Raw genomic sequence first — 23,051 nt, 5'->3', positions numbered from 1 at the left:
CATCCGGCCGTAAAACATTGCTTCAAAAAGGGGACCGAAAAACAACAACTACCACGGTTCCCGAAAAAGGCCAACCCCCGCTTGCGGGGAAAAATGGCCTCTAAAGGTGGTTTTTTTTTTGGTTTTTTTCCAATATAGGTCGCCACAGCCTTATAAATGTGTTTGTTTTACATTTCTTTACTTATGTTCTAGTTTTAAGCTTTTTCTATTCTTTTTGCTTCTATTACATTTCTGTAACATTTACATCAACAAATATGTACAATGCACAACTACATTCTTTATTCTATGAAAAGTACAAATTCAAAAGCAATAAACAATCATAAGTTTTTTTAACGTCAGTTTTATGAAAATGTTCATCATTAAATGTTCATGTTGAATAAAGTCCATGAGTATGAGAACGCTGTTCCACACACACACAACAGCTCAAATCATACGGTCCTGCCAAGGAACAGATCCAGCAGTATTGTTGAAATACAGCTTGAGGTACTCTCGCAGCTGTTTCCCTGCTCGTGTGTCACGGTTGGGTCCAACTACTTGTTCGACATCGTGCATGTTTGCTTGCTGTCGCCATTCTCCAGGGATGAGGTTGTGATTTTCATCTTCTTTATCAAGTGCAGCATTCTGTAGGGCTGGATATCTCTCGCGCATTGCATTGTGAAGACAGATGCATGCTTCAACCACATCCCGGACAGCTTCAGGCAACAGCTGCATCGTTGAAAGGAGGACTTGAAATCGCTGAGCTAGAATGCTGAATGCATTCTCCACCACACGTCGGCCACGAGATATACGATAATTGAAGATCCGCTGCTCCTTGGTGAGTCCCCTGGAAGAGTATGGCTTCATCATATAGGTCCTGAGGGCAAACGCATCATCACCATGTAGGAAGAATGGTGTCACGGTCATCATGTGGCAGTGGCTCAGGAGCGGGGAAGTTGATGGTATCATCTGCAAGGCACTGCTTCAGTTCTGATTCATTGAATATCTGGCAGTCAGACATCGTACCAAGGCCACCAACATCACACCATAGAAATTTGTAGTTGGCATCCACCAACGCAAGCAGGACCACAGAGAAAAACCCCTTGTAATTGTGGTAGAGGCTGCCTGTGTTGGGAGGACATCGCACTGCTACATGTTTTCCATCAATGGCACCACATGCATGAGGCACATTTCACCGGTTCTTAGTCATCTGTAACAATCTGCCACTCTTGGGGGTTTCTTGGGCATTGGACAACTTCATTCTTATACTCTTCTCGGATTGCTCTGCAAACTTCTGGCACAAAGATAGAGATAGTGCTATGTGACACATGATACTGGTACTGGAGGGTAGGGTACTTGTCCCCAGTAGCAAGGAACCTGAGGGTCGCAGCTAGCTTCAGACCAGGCTCCAAACTTGCTCTCCAATTGGTATTTTGTTTCGTAATTCTTGGGCCAACCCTTTGGAGGAGTTCATCGAACATCGCTGGCTCCATTCGAAAGTAATTGTAGAAGGACCCTTAATCTTCTAGCCGCAGTTCTTGCATCAGTTGGCTGTTGTCCCCGAATTGTAAACTTCTCTGTTGTCAGCCAGGGGCGGACCCACCAGGTTCGTGGTCTCCTTCTGTGCCTGTTCATCCTTCTTCTAAGGACAGCAATGGCCATCTGGTTCACCAGCAGTGCTTGGTGACCTTGTAAGATGGCAGTATGCAAGAGGAGTTGGTTGTTCATCCCAAAATCTTTATCTTCTGGAGATGTTCTCACTTTGGCAGCTAGGATGAAACTGATGGAAAAGCGCCAGAATCAGGGCATATATATACCCAGGCACTCCAGGTTGCCCAGGCACTCCAGGTTGCCCAGCAGTCGCCAGGGGTCGCCCAAACAATGCTCAAGGGTCGCCTAGGAGGCAGAAGCATGGCTGAATGGTCGCCCAGTGGTTGCCGTTGGTCGCCGATGATGGCACAGAGGAGGCTCAATGGTTGCCCAAACATTGCTCGGGGGTCGCCTATGTAGCTTCTAGTCGCGTAGGTTGCACAGGGGAAGCAGGCAGGTGGCGCAGTGGACGCACAGGTCGCTCGTAGATCGCCATAAAAATGCCCGAAAATTGCATTTTTGGTGGTTCAAGGGAGGCACAAGGATCGCTGGAGCAGTTACATAGAAACAGGATTTTCTGGGTTTAGGCGACCATTGAGCGTCCTGGCCATTTTTTGGTCGTTCAAAGGTGGCACAAAGGTCGCAGCCCTGTGTAAAGGGGGTCTACCCTATTCCACTGACAGATAGACAGCTCAGCTGTTGCATTTCTCTGCTGATCTGGAATTTATTAAATGCTGGTCTGAGAATGAATGATCGTTTTAAGGCCATTTTCCCCGCTAGAGCGGGGGTTAGCCTTGCGGGGCCCATGACAATCATGATTCCCTGTTTGAGGCAATGTTTTTATGGCCGGATGCCCTTCCTGGCGCCAACCCGTAGTCGCCTTTTACGATGCGCAGGGATACGGTGTACCTATTCTAAACTGGGATACACACCAGGATCATTCATCCCAGCAAGCTGGTACTCAATTTGCCGACCTCGGAAGGATGACAGGCTGAGTCAACCCCCCTGGTGTTAATTCAGCGATCGACCGGGATTCGAACCCAGGATCCTAGGATCCCAAGCCGGCACCCTAACCGCTAAGCCAACACCAGGCTCTCATTGAGAAATGGAACATATTCAATCCTGGCCAATCTCTGGAAGAATGGTCAAACAACTCTCCTCCCCCATCCCCATTCCCTAACAGCCTAACTATTTCCATGGCCAGCCATTGGAAGGGGTTATCTTAAGCTCATAGGCCTTACACACCTTGTGTTTTACCCAGAAGAGGTCACATATAATAATATGTGACCTCTTCTGGGTCAACCACATGAGGTTTGTCTCCAAAGCCAGCTGCATACTTGGCATCTGTCATTCCAAGTCTTTATTTGAAAGATCTGAACTGTACTCTTAGCCGACAAGGCCTTTATCCATAGCTCAATGGAGTACTGCTCTCCCCTGCAGCTGGTGCTCCAGCATCAAATCTGCATCTTGTCGGTTTTGTGGAATCCAAGCACATTTGTACAAATTATTATTATCATTATTTTTTTTTTTTTCGTTCCGTTCCGTTGTGTCCAACTGTTGCTCCACTTGCCCCTCTGTCAGTCCATTTCCGAAGGTGGACGGAGGCTATGTATTCACCCCTGTTTGTTTGTTTGTGAGCACCATGCCTCAAAAAGTTAGTTACAACTTTGGCACCCGACTCCTACCATTAGCTGGTGGACTTTAATGATTCCATTTCACCCTTGTGAAATTCCCACCTGAAATTACTAGGGGCACCCAGTGGGACAGTTGTGCCCCCCCACAAATGATGCGACCAGTACCTGCTTGCTACATGCATTTGGATCGGACCGTCAACGGTCACAGTGTAAAAGCGGTCAGAAAATGGATTCACTTCCATTCTGTTTTGTTGGAAATTTCATCCAATCGTGTTCATGCTGCAATTAGGGTGAACAAGTGATAGTCCAATATTAAGTGGACTGTTTTGCTCGTTTCTCATCCTCCCCACCCATGCTTATGGAATCGACTTCACACTCTTCAATCTCATTCTTCCCCTCATTGTCTCAAAGACAGCTGTTCACCACCATCTCAGGTCGTCCCCAATCCAAAACTATGATCGCTTTACTCCCGTTAATCCCCTCCCTCGAGCTCACCTTCCAAATTTCCAGAGTTTCCTTCTTTATCCCTATTGTCCACCTCATTGTCCTTCTCTACCCCTCATCCCTCCCCACACCCATTATTTGTCCAAGTCTTCCTCTTATTTATCCTTCAACCCTGCTGTTGGTATCCCTCCCCCCTGCCCCCTCTCTCACTACCACACTCTCTCTCTACCACTCTCTCTCTCTCTACCAGTCTACCACTCTCTCTCTCTCTCTACCACTCTCCCTCACTACCACTCTCCCTCTCTACCACTCTCTCTCTCTACCACTCTCTCTCTCTACCACTCTCTCTCTCTACCACACTCTCTCTCTACCACTCTCTCTCTCTACCACTCTCTCTCTCTCTCTACCACTCTCTCTCTCTCTCTACCACTCTCTCTCTCTCTACCACTCTCTCTCTACCACTCTCTCTCTCTACCACTCTCTCTCTCTACCACTCTCTCTCTCTACCACTCTCTCTCTCTACCACTCTCTCTCTCTACCACTCTCTCTCTACCACTCTCTCTCTCTACCACTCTCTCTCTCTACCACTCTCTCTCTCTACCACTCTCTCTCTCTACCACTCTCTCTCTCTCTCTACCACTCTCTCTCTCTACCACTCTCTCTCTCTACCAGTCTACCACTCTCCCTCTCTGCCACTCTCTCTCACTACCACTCTCTCTCACTACCACTCTCTCTCTCTACCACTCTCTCTCTCTCTCTACCACTCTCTCTCTCTCTCTACCACTCTCTCTCTCTCTACCACTCTCTCTCTACCACTCTCTCTCTCTACCACTCTCTCTCTCTACCACTCTCTCTCTCTACCACTCTCTCTCTCTACCACTCTCTCTCTACCACTCTCTCTCTCTACCACTCTCTCTCTCTACCACTCTCTCTCTCTACCACTCTCTCTCTCTACCACTCTCTCTCTCTACCACTCTCTCTCTCTACCACTCTCTCTCTCTCTCTACCACTCTCTCTCTCTCTCTACCACTCTCTCTCTCTACCACTCTCTCTCTCTACCAGTCTACCACTCTCCCTCTCTGCCACTCTCTCTCTCTGCCACTCTCTCACTACCACTCTCTCTCTCTACCACTCTCTCTCTCTACCACTCTCTCTCTCTCTACCACTCTCTCTCTACCACTCTCTCTCTACCACTCTCTCTCTACCACTCTCTCTCTACCACTCTCTCTCTCTACCACTCTCTCTCTACCACTCTCTCTCTACCACTCTCTCTCTTCCACTCTCTCTCTCTACCACTCTCTCTCTCTACCACTCTCTCTCTCTACCACTCTCTCTCTCTCTCTACCACACTCTCTCTCTCTACCACACTCTCTCTCTCTACCACTCTCTCTCTACACCACTCTCTCTCTACACCACTCTCTCTCTACACCACTCTCTCTCTACACCACTCTCTCTCTCTCTCTACCACTCTCTCTCGCTACCACTCTCTCTCTCTACCACTCTCTCTCGCTACCACTCTCTCTCTCTACCACTCTCTCTCTCTACCACTCTCTCTCTCTACCACTCTCTCTCTCTACCACTCTCTCTCTCTCTCTCTCTACCACTCTCTCTCTACCACTCTCTCTCTACCACTCTCTCTCTCTACCACTCTCTCTCTCTCTACCACTCTCTCTCTCTACCACTCTCTCTCTCTACCACTCTCTCTCTCTACCACTCTCTCTCTCTACCACTCTCTCTCTCTACCACTCTCTCTCTCTACCAGTCTACCACTCTCCCTCTCTGCCACTCTCTCTCTCTGCCACTCTCTCACTACCACTCTCTCTCTCTACCACTCTCTCTCTCTACCACTCTCTCTCTCTCTACCACTCTCTCTCTACCACTCTCTCTCTCTACCACTCTCTCTCTACCACACTCTCTCTCTCTACCACTCTCTCTCTACACCACTCTCTCTCTACACCACTCTCTCTCTACACCACTCTCTCTCTACACCACTCTCTCTCTACACCACTCTCTCTCTCTCTCTCTCTACCACTCTCTCTCGCTACCACTCTCTCTCTCTACCACTCTCTCTCTCTACCACTCTCTCTCTCTCTACCACTCTCTCTCTCTCTACCACTCTCTCTCTCTACCACTCTCTCTCTACCACTCTCTCTACCACTCTCTCTCTCTACCACTCTCTCTCTCTACCACTCTCTCTCTCTACCACTCTCTCTCTCTACCACTCTCTCTCTCTACCACTCTCTCTCTCTCTACCACTCTCTCTCTCTCTACCACTCTCTCTCTCTCTACCACTCTCTCTCTCTCTTTCTACCACTCTCTCTCTCTCTACCACTCTCTCTCTCACTACCACTCTCTCTCTCTCTACCACTCTCTCTCTACCACTCTCTCTCTCTCTCTACCACTCTCTCTCTCTCTACCACTCTCTCTCTCTCTACCACTCTCTCTCTCTCTACCACTCTCTCTCTCTCTACCACTCTCTCTCTCTACCACTCTTTCTCTCTACCACTCTCTCTCTCTACCACTCTCTCTCTCTCTACCACTCTCTCTCTCTACCACTCTCTCTCTCTACCACTCTCTCTCTCTACCACTCTCTCTCTCTACCACTCTCTCTCTCTACCACTCTCTCTACCACTCTCTCACTCTCTCTCTACCACTCTCTCTCTCTACCACTCTCTCTCTCTACCACTTTCTCTCTCACACACACACTTTCCCCTCTCTCTACTGTTCCCTTTGTTCCATTCCTTGCTGATCACTTCAGTGTTTCAGGTCTTCCATGAAGCCCTGACCATGTACACACACAACAAAGTGTATTTGTCCTGATAATAATGTTGAGGGAAGTGTATGGATGTGTAAAAACTGTCCATTTTGCTCCCAAGCTGCAGTTGCTGACTGAGCTCATCCATTGCTTTCCTTCTTCCGAATCACACCAACTTTAGGGCCCAACGCGGATGCCTTTCAAGAAGTCCAACGGTCAGGCCATTCCCAAACCTTCAACCCCTGGGACTAAGCCGAACCTGAAAGCATCTGGGAAGCAGGGTGCCGGTGAGGCCAAGGCTCGAAAGACACCGACACCATTGGTCGCCAAAGCAGGTGCCAAGGTGCGTTTCTGTATCGATTGTAATCTCCGTAGGATTTGAGGGTTTTGAAGACGTGTGGGGTCTAGCTGCTTGTGAAACCATGGCCGTTTGTCGTGGATACCGTATTTGTTTGTTTCCATGATCATTCACGATGCGTCTATGGTCTATGTGCCGGCAGGCGACGGAGTCTGGGAAAAAGGAAGGCAAGCAGGCCACGCTGAAGACTCCTAAAACGCCGCTCACTCTTGAGGATGTTAAAACAAAACTGAAATTGCAGATGGATAAGGTGAGAGGTCAAACAATTTGCAGATTTATTACCTCAAATGGACTACCGTCCAGTTGAGTTCATCACATACTGAACCCTCCGTCGTCCGTTAACTTTTCGACGTTAACACTCCAGCGTCCACAAATATCAACCGATTCTGATCAAACTTGACCTGCAGCATCCTTACCCCAAGGACCAGGTTGGTATTACATTTCAGCCCGACCCGTTGAAAAATGGCGGACGTAGGCGACCATTTTGTTTTTGGTCATGAAAACGACGTTAACACTCTAGCGTCCACAAATATTAACAGATTTTGATCAAACTTAGAATGTTTAACCCTGACCACACAAGGTAGGTTGCTATTGCATTCCAACCTGATCCGTCACAAAATGGCCGGCATATTGTTTTCAGCTCTAACGACGTTAACAATCTAGCGTCCACATATATTGACGAATTTTCATCAAACTTGTCATGTGAGACTTGACCTACTTTAAAGTTGTCCAGTCAGTTCAGTTGAGTTCTGCTTCCCTGGAAGCTCTAGTTTTTACTTTCCACTCGAGAAAGCTGCCAGTTTCATTCTGCCAGGCTGCAAATCATTTTAAAGTTTAACCCCTATGGTGTTCGCTCTTGTTTGAATTTGGCAGGTCCATGTCTGGGGCAAGTTTTTCTTTTATTTTTTTTATTATTCACCCCCCCCCCCCCCCCCCCCCAACACTTGTTACCGCGGTGTCTCTATTCGCACAGTTTATCTTAAAACGCTGTTTGTTTTCATGAAAACTCATTCTAACTGTTTGTGTGCGAGTTGCTGATCCAGGGTTTTATGGCCTACTGTTTTGGTGCCATTCTTGGCCACGCACGTGCTTTATGGAATTGTTTGTCTCTGCCTTGACGACTCCATGTTTCCTCGTCCCGCAGGGGGTAAAGATGCCCAAGAAGGAAGACAAGTTCGTAAATCACATCAAAAACTGCTTTAAGATTGAGGAACAGAAGGTAGGAATAAACCTTTGCTGCAAATTTATCTGTTAACTCTTCATAATGCATTCCTTTAAGATTTTGTAAATGTGGAGATACCGCTCGATGTTATGATTATTTGCTCGAAGAGTTGATTACGTCGTCTTGGCGAAACTCGCAGGGTTTTCCGTTGCCCGTTTTGATTACCCGCACTCTACACGACATGGCCAAAAGTATGTGTACACCCCAACACCACACCCGTATGTGCTCGTCAAACATCTCATTCCAAAATCATGGGCATCGATTTTGTGTAGAGTACTTGTACTTGTATATGTACTATATCTTGTATATGTACTCTACACAGTGACAATAAAGTTTAATCTAATCTAATTAGTCGAGCCTTTTGGCTAGGCCCAGGCTTTATCAATTCAGTGGAAATTAATAATGCTGCCAATACCCTACTAGCCTACTCCATCCATTCTGACAGGTTTTGGACTGAAGGTTAAAATTAGATTTATTTTATAATGCCTACAGTAGACTATATGATAGTTTATATTCTATGAGCCTAAATATGACAATTTACAAATCTATATATACACAAAGAATTAAGTTAAGCACCCCTACACAACGAATTAAGGTAAGCACCCCCTAATATATATTCTTTGTGTATATGTATACATTGGCATATATTCTAAGGTATGTGAGATCAAATAATGATTGGTATGACATTAGCAATTATCCATTGATGAAATTGAGTGATCAAAGTGGAAAAAAGTGATTGGTTGAGTCAGTGATCCGATCACGTGGGTCCTACACACGTTATTGACGCAAAGATCGCTAGAGGTCTTCTCAGAACAATGACTGTACGTTAGAAAACATAAACGTCATCCACACTGTCCGTGATGGACCTATAGCTCCATACTTAAATTGAGGTGAAAATATGCCTAAAATTCCCAAAAAATTTCACCTTAAATTATTCAGAATAAAATATTGAAAACGGCATGATTGTTATGTTTTTATGTGACCATAATATCACTTCTCCAGAAAATATAGCAATATCATGGGTATATTACACTGTTTTGACGACAACAAACTTGTAATGTGCGAGGTTGTAAAAAAACGGGGGGGGTGCTTAACTTAATTCTTTGTGTATATATAAAAACAGCTTGTGTGTGTGTGTGTAATGCTACGATAGACTCCTAAACGGAGAGGCTCACGTGCTTGATATTTGGCATAGACATGGCCATTGAGCCTGGGAAGAACATGGCTGACCTAAAAAAAATTATTTCATAATATTTTTTTACCATATTTTTACCTCAGCGCATTTCAGCGAGGAATATTATGCACGGAATCTGAGGCGGTGGCAGAGCAGCGCGCTGATTCGCTCAGAGCGATCACGTGATGTTCCATCCCCGTCGCCAGACCATCTTTGAAACAGCTGTGAAACGTCTTTCCACAACCCTTCTGTAACCGATTGGAGCAGTTAACAGTTGTCTGGCTTTTAAAATCTGGGACACGTTCAAAACAAACGTGATCCGTGAAGCGAGTTGGTCGAGTCGTGCTAACCAAGATGGCGATACGGCGGCTTCACTTTTCACGGAGTATGAGCGTTCTATATATTTTCAATTCAGTGCGCCAGACTCGCTCACGTACTTGATTTGTGGCATCGACATGGCCATTGGGCCTTCACGGTGTAATTTGTGCGAGGCTTTTGTCCGAGTGAGCTCGAGTCGAGAGGGCGAATGTACGGGTTGGGAATGTACGGGTCTCCCTTCCGCCGCCCGGCAACGCCAGTACTGGAGGGCGTCACAGGATCGGTGAGTCTCCAAAAGCCGCTTCGTGCTGTTGCGAAGATGCAGGACGATGTCGCGATTGTTGTGCTGCTCTCCGACCATGAGAACTGCAACGTCATTGTTGACTGGCCCTCCCCTTCCTTCCCCCCTCCCCTTCTCCCCTCCCCCTCCCTTTTCCCCCTCCCCCTCCCTTTTCCCCCTCCCCCTCCCTTTCCCCCCTCCCCCTCCCTTTTCCCCCTCCCCCTCCATTTTCCTCCTCCCCCTCCCTTTTCCCCCTCCCCCCTCTTCTCCCCTCCCCCCCCCCTCTTCTCCCCACCCCCTCTTCTCCCCACCCCCTCTTCTCCCCTCCCCCCCTCCCCCCCTCTCCTCCCCTCCCCCCCGTTCCCCTCCCCTACTCTTCCCCCTCCCCCGCCCGGCAATGCCGGGTACTTCTGCTAGTTGTAAATAAAGTATTACTAAATAGCACTATCAGTCTGTTATATATTACTAGCAACTGTACCCCGCCCTATGGGCGGGGCTTCAATTGGGAAGCCCAAATGAAAAGGCAAAATATCAGAAATTGAAGGTTTTTTTATTTTAAACGATCTCCCAAATATGCTGTCAGTCATTTCCTACCTACTGAGCATACCATCCTCAACAGGGTTTGTGGAGAGAATATTCTCCAGACTGGCCAACAAATGGAGTGACATCCGGAACAGATGCTCTGTGGAGCTCATGAAGAGTGAGCTACTGGTCTCACTCAACTTCGACCTGTCCCACAGGGGGGAGTTTAGGAGGGAAGGGACAAGGGGAGGGATTTGAAAGGGATGGGATATGGGGGATATTTGGAGGGGAGGGACAAGCCACTGTCCCTCCCCTCCAAGTCCCATTTTGAAAGACAAGCCACTGCTTCAGGCTGCAAGGAGCGACAAAAAGTACACATGGAAGAGAAAGTCATGAGAGAGAGAGATGGGATCGGGGGGGGGGGGGCGGCAGTGGTGTCCAGAGCACTGAGGTGCTATACTGTAAATATTTATGTATTTATATGTAAATATTTTAGGCCTGTTCAATCGGCTTAATTTAATTCTTTAAATTGTACACCAAATGGGTAGTTGGCCTAAATTGTACACAAAATGGCAACACTTGTGCTGTATCTACTTTTGTTTAGTTCAACTGATTGAAATAAAAATCTGTAAATTACAATAGTAAGTTGTTTTGTCAGTCAATTAATTGATGTGGTATTGAGTAAAAGGAAAACTTACACAAATCTGCTATTTAGGAATGCACAAATATGAGATTTAACTGAGATATTGACTGAATCTCATTATCTATACTGCTGCTCAGGTCAGACAAGATGTATTTTCGTTGATCTGCCAACAATGTGGGACAGCAGGGGCTACATAGCCATTGCCAATGTATGAGTCTTATACGTCAGTAAAATACAATCTTTCTGATCCGCAGCCGAAGCAGTGGATCTGATCTGAACCAGTTTCTTTCATATCCACAGAACAACTAGTTCTACTCAGCTGCTCACACTTTACGTAGAGAGATATGTATGTCCATGAAAGCATGAAAAATGGCTTAAAAGTGGCAACTACGATCACCATGAACTAAGATTAAGATCACCACTAGAACAACAAAATGTTCTAGGTAGGGGCTGGGGCGGTGGGGTGTCCCTTATTTTTGTCCCCCGTCGCACCGCGGAGCGAAAGGGGGACTGGTTTTCCCGTCCGTCCGTCCGTCCGTCCGTCCGTGTGTGTGTGTGTGTGTGTGTGTGTGTGTGTGTGTGTGTGTGTGTGTGTGTGTGCGTGCGTGCGTGCGTGCGTGCGTGCGTGTTTGTGTTTTGAACCTTGTGAGCGAAATATCTTGAAAATTAAATGAACTAACTTCTAATCCGGTGTGTGGGTGTATCTCGGCATAAGGAAGAACGCTATTGAAAATTGGGTTGCCACGTCAAAATCCAAGATGGCCGCCGCCATATATGTCTGAACCTTGTGAGCAAAATATCTTGAAAAATAAACGAACTACTAAGTTCTAATATGGTGTGTGGGTGTATCTAGGCATAAGGAAGAACGCTATTGAAAATTGGGTCGCCACATCAAAATCCAAGATGGCCACCACTATATATGCCTGAACCTTGTGAGTGGAATATCTTGAAAAAAACGAACTACTAACTTCTAATCTGGTGTGTGGGTGTGTCTCCAACCCACTCGCAAATATTATCGACTCTTCCATGTTTCTTGCATCTTCCACTTTGTCAACTCACATCACTTCACCGACGGGGGACCTAGGCGTAACGCTTGTTCCACATTGAAGGTGGCAACCCTAGGCCGGGCCCAAACCATGAAAAACAGCCCCAGACCATTATTCCTCCTCCACCAAACTTTACAGTTGGCACTATGTATTCTGGCAGGTAGCGTTCTCATCGCATTCGCCAAACCCAGATTTGTCCGTGGGACTGCCAGATGGTGAAGCGTGATTCATCACTCCAGAGAACGTGTTTCCACTGCTCCAGAGTCCAATGGCGGCGAGATTTGTACCACTCAAGCCGACGTTGGGCATTGCGCATGGTGATCTTAGGCTTGTGTGCGGCTGCTCGGTCATGGAAACCCATTTGATGAAGCTCCCGACAAACAGTTGTGTTGACGTTGCTTCTAGGGGCAGTTTGCAATTGAGGGCAGACGATTTTTACGCGCTTCAGCACTCGGCGGTCTCGTTCTGTGAGCTTGTGTGGCCTATTACTTTGCGGCTGAGCTGTTGTTGCTCCTAGACATTTCCACTTCAAAATAACAGCACTTGCAGTGGACCGGGGCAGCTCTAGCAGGGCAGAAATTTGATGAACTGACTTGTTGGAAAGGTGACATCCTATGACGGTGCCATGTTGAAAGTCACTGAGCTCTTCAGTGCGGCCCATTATACTGCCAATGTTTGTCTATGGAGATTGCATGGCTGTGTGCTTGATTATATGTACCTGTCAGCAATGGGTGTGGCTGAAACAGCAGAAGCCACTAATTAGAAGTGGTGTCCGCATACTTTTGGCCAGGTAGTGTATGTATAATGGAGAGAAAGTATGATGTTGTACGTATGTATGCTTGCCTCATCTACTCCTCCGAGAGGAGTGCCAAACCAAGGAAGCTGAAACTTTTAGGGATTAATGAGTAAACTCTAAAGTTGTTTCCTGAAGTTTTGTTCAATTCTGAAAAAAAAAAAAAATGGAAAAAAAAATAGTAGTAAATTCTGCCCATCTTAGCATTTTCTTCCTTTGGGGGGGAGGGAGGGAGGGTTCAATTTGAATTAGCCAGGAGTGATCGAGGCAGCGGTCCGTTGCCTATACACTGCCCAAATAACGGGATGTGTCTGAAGAACTTTTAGCGTGCTGTCGGGCGGGTACTCTGCTATGTTGTTAATAAACATAGACACCTGCCCTGGCCCAAGCACATGTGGACTTGGTGGAAGGCAAGCTAATGCACAAGAGGTACGGCAAGCGGGTATGCTGCAAGGCATTTAAATACATTTCCTTCTCTGTTCTTATTCTTTGTTCTCATTCGTTTATTCGTTTGTTCGTTCTTCGAACGACGTTCACTGTTATTACTGAAATAACAGTTATTACTGTTCACTGTTAACGTTCACTGTTATTAACCTGAAAATGTTTACACTTTCCCCTCATGTTCTGTATTCCGTCAGATATTAAAACACCTTTTTCTTCTTCTTCTTTAAAAGGCTGCTTTCGACTTGCTCACCAAATCTATCCATCCCAAAAAAAAATTCCATCTCTTATAGTGCCTTTTTTCTACATTCCCGAAACTCTCCTACATTCCATCCTCCCTCCAGCGTCCTGAAACGTATTTTTGACTCGAAGGTCAGAAGAAACTCATTTTGCAATAAATGTTCGTTTCCCATTAATCGTACACTTTCTAAAATCCAATCTCACCCCTCCCCTCCAAATCTTCCCCATAACCCCTCCCATCCAAATCTTCCCCATCACCCCTCCCCTCCAAATCTTCCCCCTTGCCACTCTCCTCCTAATCCTCCCCATCACCCATCCCTTTCAAATCTCCCCACTTTCCCCTTCTCTCCTAAACTCCCCCCACGCCCCTCCCCTCCAAGACTCCCCCTCGCCCCTCCCCTCCTTGACTCCCCCCTCACCCCTCCCCTCCAAATATCCCCCATATCCCATCCCTTTCAAATCCCTCCCCTTGTCCCTTCCCTCCTAAACTCCCCCCTCGCCCCTCCCCTTCAAATCTCCCAACCCTCATTTCTTCTCAATTTCCCCCCTCTCACTCCCCCTCCTCAAAGTGTCCTCCCCACTTCTTCCCTCTTCCAACTCTCACCTCCATCTCCCCCAACCTTCTGCCTCGCTCTTCCCCTTCCTCAAATAACACCTCATTGTGCCTCACCCAATCACCATCAAACCTTTTGTCCGCCCCATCCTTCCCTTTCTCCGAGCTATTCTGAAATCTCTGACACACCTTCAACAGCTCTCCCTACCTCTTCCACCTCTTCCACATCTTACCCTACCCCTCCTCCCCCCTGTACTGTATCTGATGCTCCCCCTTCCTCTTCATTAACGGTATGGACCTCAAACATCCGGGGCCTTCGTTCAAACTCAACTGATCTCTCCATACAGGTTGCTTCTGTCAAACCAGACGTGATCTGCTTAACAGAAACTTTCCTCCTTCATGATGTCTCTGATTCCTTATTATCTCTCCCGGGTTACTCCCTCCTCCGGTATGATAGACCTGAGTCTCGTCCTGGAGGTGGGGTTGCTATCTTTATCAAAAACTCTCTTCCTCACTCGCCCTGCACTGCACTCTCTCCACCTCACCCCCAGGAATACCTCTGGCTACGGCTTCCCCTTCGCTCCCACCTCTTGTTCATATGTGTGTTGTACCGTCCACCAAACAGTGATGACTCGATCTACATCTCGCTGTCTGATAATATGGACCAACTTCTGTCGACTCATCCTAACTCTCTCTTCCTCATATGTGGTGATTTCAATTGTCACCATGCCAGTTGGCTGGGTGTGGGTACCTCTCTCACCAGCCATGGCTCCTCAGCAAAGGACTTCTGCGACTCACTGGGACTGACCCAATCTGTCAATTTCCCGACCCGGATCTCAGTCAATGGAGCATCTTCTCTTCTGGACTTGGTTATGACTAACTTCCCTGAAAATGTCTGCTGCTCTTCTTCTGCTCCAATCGGCTCATCTGATCATGTGCTTGTTAAAGTGGACATCTCTCTGACCATTCTCAGGGAGCCTCCTCAGCGTCGACGAGTCTGGCATTTCACTCAGGCCAACTGGCACAGTCTTCAAGCAGCCATCAATCATCTGGACTGGTCTCCCATCTCTACCGCCTCTGACATCAACTCATCCTGGGAATTCTTCCAAAGTAAATTGCTCTCTCTCATGCACAGATTTATCCCATCTCGTCTTCAGTTGTCATACCCTTCCTCCCGTCCATGGTACATGGAATCTTGTGGTGAGGCTGTTGCCCAGAAACAACTTGCCTTCATCTCCTGGAAAGCAAATCCAACGGAAGGAAATCTCATTTCCTTTCACAAAGCCTGAAACAAGTGTGTGTCACCCTCAGGAGAGCCAGGAAACAATATCTCTCCGTTCTCAAGCCCGAACTCTCTTATCTGTCTCCCTCTTCCAAATCCTGGTGGTGTCTGGTCAAATCTGTTTCTGGTGTTTGTTCCCCCTCCATCCCCTCTCTTACCTCAAACGGCTACACAGCTGACTCCGCACGTGAAAAAGCTGAATGCCTCTACTCTGTGTTTGCCTCTAAATCTTGTGTCCCAAACCCATCCCTCTCTGTACCCACCGTACCCAGTCGTACCCAGCTGCTCCTGGACTCTGTGTCCTTTCCTCCTGACAAGGTGGAAAAGTTTCTGTCAACCCTCGACTGATTCTGCAACTGGACCTGACGGCATCCTAAAATCCTGTTCTTCCGCTCTTTCACTCCCTCTCTCTGTTCTCTTCACCCTCTCTTTTGCTCAAGGTCAACTGCCATCTGCTTGGAAATCATCCAACATCACCGCTTTACACAAAAAAGGTGCAAAAACAGATCCTAGCAACTACAGACCAATCAGCCTTCTCCCAATTATCAGCAAAGTCATGGAATCCATCATTGCTTCGGATATGAAATCTTTCCTCTTCTCCAATGGCTTGATCTCTGATCATCAATTTGGTTTCAGACCAGGTCACGCTACTCTGGACATGCTGCTTCTGCTGTCTCAACAATGGATGGAGGTCCTCAATGCCAAACAGGAAATTAGAGCTGTCTCCCTCGACATATCACGTGCCTTCGATACGGTCTGGCACCCCGCTCTGCTCACCAAACTCTCCTCCTTTGGTATCCATGGAAATCCACGCATGGCTGGCGGACTTCCTCTCTCGTCGTAATCAACGTGTGGCCCTGAATGGGTTTCTCTCATCTCCTCTTCCTGTTCAGGCTGGAGTTCCCCAAGGCAGCGTTCTGGGCCCTGTGCTTTTTCTGGTCTTCATCAATGATCTCTCTGACTCTCTCGAAAATCCTCTCTATCTCTTTGCTGATGACTCCACTCTCTGCCGCTCCATTCCTCATCCCTCAGATCGGCAGTCTGCAGCCTCCTCACTCTCTGCAGACCTGGACAAAATCACAGACTGGGCAAACAAGTGGAACATGTCTTTCAATCCTGACAAATCTCACACTCTTACGATGTCTCTCCGAAAACACCGACTGGACAACCCTCCCATCTACTTTCTGAATAATCCTCTCCAAGAAGTTCTGTCACTCGAGCTTTTGGGTCTCACTATCTGCCATGATCTTTCCTGGGAAAACCACATTTCCAAAGCCAGTCGCCGACTGGGCATCCTCCGTCGTGCGAAGTCCTTCCTTGGCACACCTGAGCTCCTCACCACATACAAGGCTTTCATCCGCAGCTCAATGGAATACTGCTCTCCCCTCTGGGCTGGTGCTCCTGCCTCACACCTAGCTCGTCTTCACGCTGTTGAAACCAAAGCGTTCAGAATCATTGGAATCTCCCGCGATGACGCTATCTCCGAGGGCCTTTCACTTACTCACCGCAGGCAGGTTGGTGGTCTTTCCGTCTTCTACCGACTCCTCTCCGGCCTTGCTCCCCCAGCTCTCTCTGGGCTCTGTCCCCCAAATATTCCTGCAGGTCGCACAAGATCTGCCTGCAACCCTCTTATGGTTAAACTGCCAAAATCAAGACTCTCTGCTCACCTTCATTCCTCTTTTCTCCCGCCTCTGGAACAAACACCCTCACTCTCTTAAATCCCTCTCTTCCCTCCAGGTCTTTAAAACGGCTGTTCACCACCATCTCTTATCTTCCCCAATCCAAAACCTTGATCTTTTCTACCCCCGCTAATTTCACCCCAAATCCACTTTTTTGTGGTGACTTTTGTCTTCTTTCCTGGAAGTCCTTGGTGTCCTTCCGTTTTATACCTATCCTGCCTCCCCCCAGGCCCCCTGCCTCCCACACATCTCCCGATGTCCCTGCCCTCAAATGTTGTGTTTGTGTGCTTCCCTTCTCTCCCCATCTTGTCGACCGCTCCCATTTTTATATACTTTGTTTACTTGTTTGTTTGATTTGTTTGTTTGATAAATGTTAGCTCTTTCACGAGCCTCGACTTTGTAGTTAAAAAAAGAAGAAGAAAAAAAAAGGCCGTTGAGACCAAAGAAAAATTAGCTACCGGGCCGACTCGTCTACCAAAGGAAGGCGTTTTCGAGCTTCCGATTATAAAAGCGTAATCTACTGCCAGGTTTGGCACCTCCATCGGGACTATTCTGACCATCGTAATCACTCTTGTGTTTTGTTAAGGTGAATGGTCAGGTGTTGTGTTGTGCTGCAGATGTTTATTTAATTAATTATTATGATAATTATCATCCTTTTTTTTCTCTTTCTCAATCAGTTGCATTTCCAGGCTTGTATTGACGACCATTTGCATGTGCCCTTCAGATGATCAAGGATCTATGGAGCTGGGCCAACTCCCAACAGAAAGCCTGAGATCATTGCCGACACGAATCGGCACCGGTCCACACCTGCCCGTCCCATTTTTCTCCTTTGGTTACCTCTCCCAAAACCCATAACCTGCGTCGTTCCACCTGCAGATGTTTGGGCATTCCTGAAGCCTGGACACTTACTATGACTTTGAAAGTTTTTTTTTAATTTTAGTTGTACCCGCTCCTCCCACCCACCCTACAATTTTTATACATGTGGCTCCCTGCTTGGGAAGGTGGTGGACAGGTTCCCAATAACCTTGAAAAATTCAACTTTCATAAGAGCAGGTGGTCGAGTTCTGTGATAACTCACCCGTTAGTGCTCGCTCTCTCTCGACTAATTTTATGCTTCGAGTTTGTTGAGATTCATTTTGACACCACCTCACCCAGTTGAAGAAAGACATCATCATCTCCAAAATCGTCGCACCGTTTCCCTCCACGTTTAACCACAGTGTCGCCTCGCCACCCAGCGACCGGCCTAACCATTTCACTTTAGTCCCAAGTTTAAAAACGAGTTTAAAACTTGCCTCCCACACCCCACCCCAAGTGGTACCTGGACAGGTGAAAACACTTCAGGCCCCATATATGAAAACGCACAAAGTTTGTGCATCAGTGTTCGAACAAGCGGTGCGATAATGGCCTCGCTTCGGACATCTTTTATGGGATTCATTTCGTCGTCGTTCCTTGCATTTTTTACTTTAGATGTGTGATGCAATTTCCTCCAGGCCGTTGTTCTCCCCTCGAGTCCAAATAAAAACTGTTTGTTTCACTTTGCCCTCTTTTTTGCATGTGCTTACCACGTGTGTGCCTCGGTGCACTCATTAGCTCGCTTGAGGCGCGTGACGATGGCGGTTTGTTGCATCCATGTGCACTCATTAGGCTGCTTGTGTCACGTGACCATGGCGGGTTGTTGCATCCATGTGCACTCATTAGGCTGCTTGTGTCACGTGACCATGGCGGGTTGTTGCATCCATGTGCACTCATTAGGTTGCTTGTGTCACGTGACCATGGCGGCTTGCATCCATGTGCACTCATGAGGCTGCTTGTGTCACGTGACCATGGTGGGTTGTTGCATCCATGTGCACTCATTCGGCTGCTTGTCATGTGACGATGGCGGTTTGTTGCACTCATTCGGCTGCTTGTGTCACGTGACGCGGCTTGTTGCATCCTCGTGCACTCATTAGGCTGCTCGTGTCACGTGACTGGCGGCTTGTTGCATCCTCGTGCACTCATTAGGCTACGTGTCACGTGACCATGGCGGCTTGTTGCATCCTCGTGCACTCATTAGGCTACGTGTCACGTCACCATGGCGGTTTGTTGCATCCTCGTGCACTGAGGCTGCTTGTGTCACGTGACTGGCGGCTTGTTGCATCCTCGTGCACTGAGGCTGCTTGTGTCACGTGACTGGCGGCTTGTTGCATCCTCGTGCACTCATTAGGCTGCTCGTGTCACGTGACTGGCGGCTTGTTGCATCCTCGTGCACTCATTAGGCTGCTCGTGTCACGTGACGATGGCGGCTTGTTTGTTGCGTTGTTCACTCGGTTATGGATTATAAACACACATTACCCTGTGTCGGTTTAACTATCGTTTTTAATGAGTGCTTTTGTCCAGATGGGTGAAGAAGGGTAATAATTAGAGGCAAAGGGTTTAATGAAGACTGCACGAGGAAAAGGAGGGAGGGAGGATTTTCTTTCTTTTCTAAACTTTAAACTCGTCGCAGGTGTTCAGGTGAACATGCATCGTGTGCAGGACTCAGACGTTGATCGATCCGGATCCTTTTTATTAGGTGGGAGCACATAAGATAATCGATTTCAGCCTGGGAGTGTATATATTTATTGATCTTTGCTTTGGGGCCATGTGATCTCTTGTATGTAAGTCATACTTGGCACAGACAGTAGTAAATATTGTATTTTTACATTAATTATGAGGATGTTGGGTAACTACATGGGATTTTACCTTTTAGAGGTTGATGGGAATGCAACAAACCAACGTGGACGCTACCACTACCAGCATCTGGAAAGTTCAGGTGTTATCTGCGTATGTAATATGAAGATTACTCCTTCCACGCCGTGCATTGAAGGCAATTAGCATAGCTTGCCATGGGCAGCCATGTGACGTTTGATCGGCCTACGAAGTGACGTCACGCGCTAGCTGTACGTAATATGTGAACTTACCACAACCGCAGCAGCGTCGACGTACTGAAAGCGGTTTCCACATTTTTAATGACGTACGGTAACGAATCCCAACGCACCAATGAGATAGTCGTCCTCGGTCTCCTCACAGTCGTGCCCAGTCCCCTCACGGTGGTCCCTGGGCCCCTCAGTCGTCCACGGTCCCCTGACGGTCGTCCCCGGTCCCCTCACGGTCGTCCCCGGTCCCCTCACGGGTCGTCCCCGGTCCCCTCACGTGTCGTCCCCGGTCCCCTCACGGGTCGTCCCCGGTCCCCTCACGGGTCGTCCCCGGTCCCCACAGTCGTCCCCGGTCCCCTCACGGTCGTCCCTGGTCCCCTCATGGGTCGGGTCATTCCCGGTCCCCTCACGGGTCGTCCCTGGTCCCCACAGTCGTCCCCGGTCCCCTCACAGGTCGTCCCCGGTCCCTCACGGGTCGGCCCCGGTCCCCTCAGTCGTCCCCGGTCCCCTCACGGGTCGTCCCCGGTCCCCTCACGGGTCGTCCCTGGTCCCCACAGTCGTCCCCGGTCCCCTCACGGGTCGTCCCCGGTCCCAACACAGTCGCCCCCGGTCCCCTCACGGGTCGACAAAGATCCGTTGGAGTCCGCGCGATGCGCACGGGCACAACGTCACCACATCGATACCGGGCACCTGCTGTCCACGTGTGCTCCCCACGTAACCCAATAGCCCAGCGGTTTGAATCCCTCCCTCCCTCCCTTGATGTCGAAGCTGCGGCTGGTTTGGCCTCGCACCTCCTCTCCTGCCTCGTCCTCCATCTCTTCGCCCTTTGATCTCCCCCAAAAATGCCGTCGAGCTGCTGCGACTTGTAAGGATAAAGTCCTTGTCCTCAACGTTCAGAAAGACCATTTTGTTTTTGATCGGACGTCATGATGGTCTCTGCCCTTTGGCGTGGCTGCGATTTTAGCGATTGGTTGTTGAATTGAGCTTTTGTCATGTGACGCCACCATTATCATTTGGTGTTTGACCCGAACATCTCGACTCCGGACCCCCAACCCGCACCGACGGTCACCGTGCACTTCCAATGGAGAGTGAACGACTCACCGATGGGAGATCCTTCCCCGCATGGCGGTGTGGCGCGTCACGTGACGCGTGGTGGGGGTGCCGATGGTCGTGGTGGGGGCGGGTGCGGAGAGTGTGCAGGCATGCAGGTGTGGTCGCTCCCCACGCGGCAGACCCAGCTGTGTGCGTTGACTTCAGCTCCTCGGAACGTGGGCCCAGTTCTCATACTTTTCAGCTCGACATTTCCTGTCTCGCTTGTCCACGGTGTCCACCTATGTGCCATGTTGTCTGGCTTTCCTTATCCGAGTGTCTTCAAGCTTTGGGAACCGAAACTTCATAACTTCAACGACACTTAAGTTTTCCTTATTTAATGTATTTTTAGGATTAGGACGAAGTTACCTTTAATTTAAGGATGTGCGTGCGTCGCCGCAAGCCACATGGTGACCTGCAGCAAGTGGAGGTAGGGCCTGTAATGCCCACCGCACACCTTGATCTGCAGTGCCAGGCTCGCCGTGCCCACCGCACACCTTGATGTGTAGTGCCAGGCTCGCCGTGCCCACCGCACACCTTGATGCTCGGTGCCCGCAGTGCCAGACTGCCAGGCTCGCCGTGTCCACCGCACACCTTGATGCTCGGTGCCCGCAGTGCCAGGCTCGCCGTGCCCACCGCACACCTTGATGTGCAGTGCCAGGCTCGCCGTGCCCACCACACACCTTGATGTGCAGTGCCAGGCTCGCCGTGCCCACCGCACACCTTGATGTGCAGTGCCAGGCTCACCGTGCCCACCGCACACCTTGATGCTCGGTGCCTGCAGTGCCAGACTGCCAGGCTCGCCGTGCCCACCGCACACCTTGATGCTCGGTGCCCGCACTGCCAGGCTCGCTGTGTCCACCGCACACCTTGATGCTCGGTGCCCGCAGTGCCAGGCTCGCCGTGCCCACCGTACACCTTGATGCTCGGTGCCCGCAGTGCCAGGCTCGCCGTGCCCACCGCACACCTTGATGCTCGGTGCCCGCAGTGCCAGGCTCGCCACTGCAGGACATGATGTGCCCAATCCCGCGATCCCGAGCCTCCAGCACTCTCGTCCGTTCGCTCTCCCGCCTTCCCGGTCCTTCACCTGCTCTTAAAAAACAAATTCCGAGACAGTACAGCAACGGCATTCCAGCACGAGCGCCAGCGCGAGCGTGTTTTGCTTTTCTGGTTGGGGGGGGGGGGGGGGGGGGGGGAGGGTTTAGCAACAAAAGGACGCTGGGCAGACATTGAACATTGTGGGAGCGAAAATCAGGATGACCTTTTGACCTTTTGATTTTTAAAATCTGAATAATAATGTTGATATTTCCCCTCTCGGTTTCCCCTCCATCGCAATTAAGCGCGAACTGCGAAGCGGGTTGTGGGTCCCATTGGGCGCACGTGGTCCCGGCCCAGGAGCATGTCCCGCTCTCCTGGAGATGGAGGGAGAGTCGAGGAGCGAGATGGATGGAGTCGGAGCGAGATGGATGGAGTCGAGGAGCGAGATGGATGGAGTCGAGGAGCGAGATGGATGAAGAGTCGAGGAGCGAGATGGAGGGAGAGTCGAGGCGCGAGATGGAGGGAGAGTCGAGGCGCGAGATGGAGGGAGAGTCGAGGCGCGAGATGGAGGGAGAGTCGAGGAGCGAGATGGAGGGAGTCGAGGAGCGAGATAGAGGGAGAGTCGAAGAGCGAGATGGAGGGAGAGTCGAGGAGCGAGATGGAGGGAGAGTCGAGGAGCGAGATGGGGGGAGAGTCGAGGAGCGAGATGGGAGTCGTGGAGGGAGAGTCGAGGAGCGAGATGGAGGGAGTCGTGGAGGGAGAGTCGAGGAGCGAAATGGAGGGAGAACGCCTCCTTTCTGGGCGCGAATATCGATTGAACTGCAGACATTTCCCCGGTGCGGCAGTTGCTCGAGTGTGAGTTCGCTCGCTGCGTCCGTCGCGACTCTTGGCGCGAAAACCCACAGGGTCCCGGGGTCCGGACGGCGCGGGATCGGCCCGGGGGTCCACCTGCAGCGCGCGGGTTCCTCGGCCAGAAGGAGCGAGAAACATCGGCGTGGGAAGATAAGAGGAGGGGCGAAGAAAGGGCGAATAGTCAGAAGAGGAAGAGGAGGAAGAGGAGGAGGGATCGGAGGGGTGGGG

At 49.4% G+C, this 23,051-nt stretch overlaps 2 protein-coding genes across 2 annotated transcripts in view; one reads left to right on the top strand and one right to left on the bottom strand.

The window, feature by feature from the left end:
- Window positions 1-18,484, top strand: part of NPM3 (nucleophosmin/nucleoplasmin 3) — a 43,214-nt gene extending 24,730 nt beyond the window's left edge. The window contains exons 8-11 of the mRNA XM_068111287.2: window positions 6,581-6,742; window positions 6,900-7,007; window positions 7,902-7,976; window positions 17,675-18,484. Coding sequence (XP_067967388.2) covers window positions 6,581-6,742; window positions 6,900-7,007; window positions 7,902-7,976; window positions 17,675-17,722 — 393 coding nt within the window. The 3' untranslated portion in view covers window positions 17,723-18,484. The remainder of the gene's footprint in view (window positions 1-6,580; window positions 6,743-6,899; window positions 7,008-7,901; window positions 7,977-17,674) is intronic.
- Window positions 1-23,051, bottom strand: part of DDRGK1 (DDRGK domain containing 1) — a 642,973-nt gene that overhangs the window by 270,197 nt on the left and 349,725 nt on the right. The window lies entirely within an intron of this gene.

The sequence above is a fragment of the Myxine glutinosa genome, chromosome 3 (assembly GCF_964187855.1).
Source record: "Myxine glutinosa chromosome 3, kmMyxGlut1.1, whole genome shotgun sequence".
Taxonomy (NCBI): Eukaryota; Metazoa; Chordata; class Myxini; order Myxiniformes; family Myxinidae; genus Myxine; species Myxine glutinosa.
Note: the sequence above shows the minus strand (reverse complement) of the source record. Positions and strands in the feature narration are given on the sequence as shown.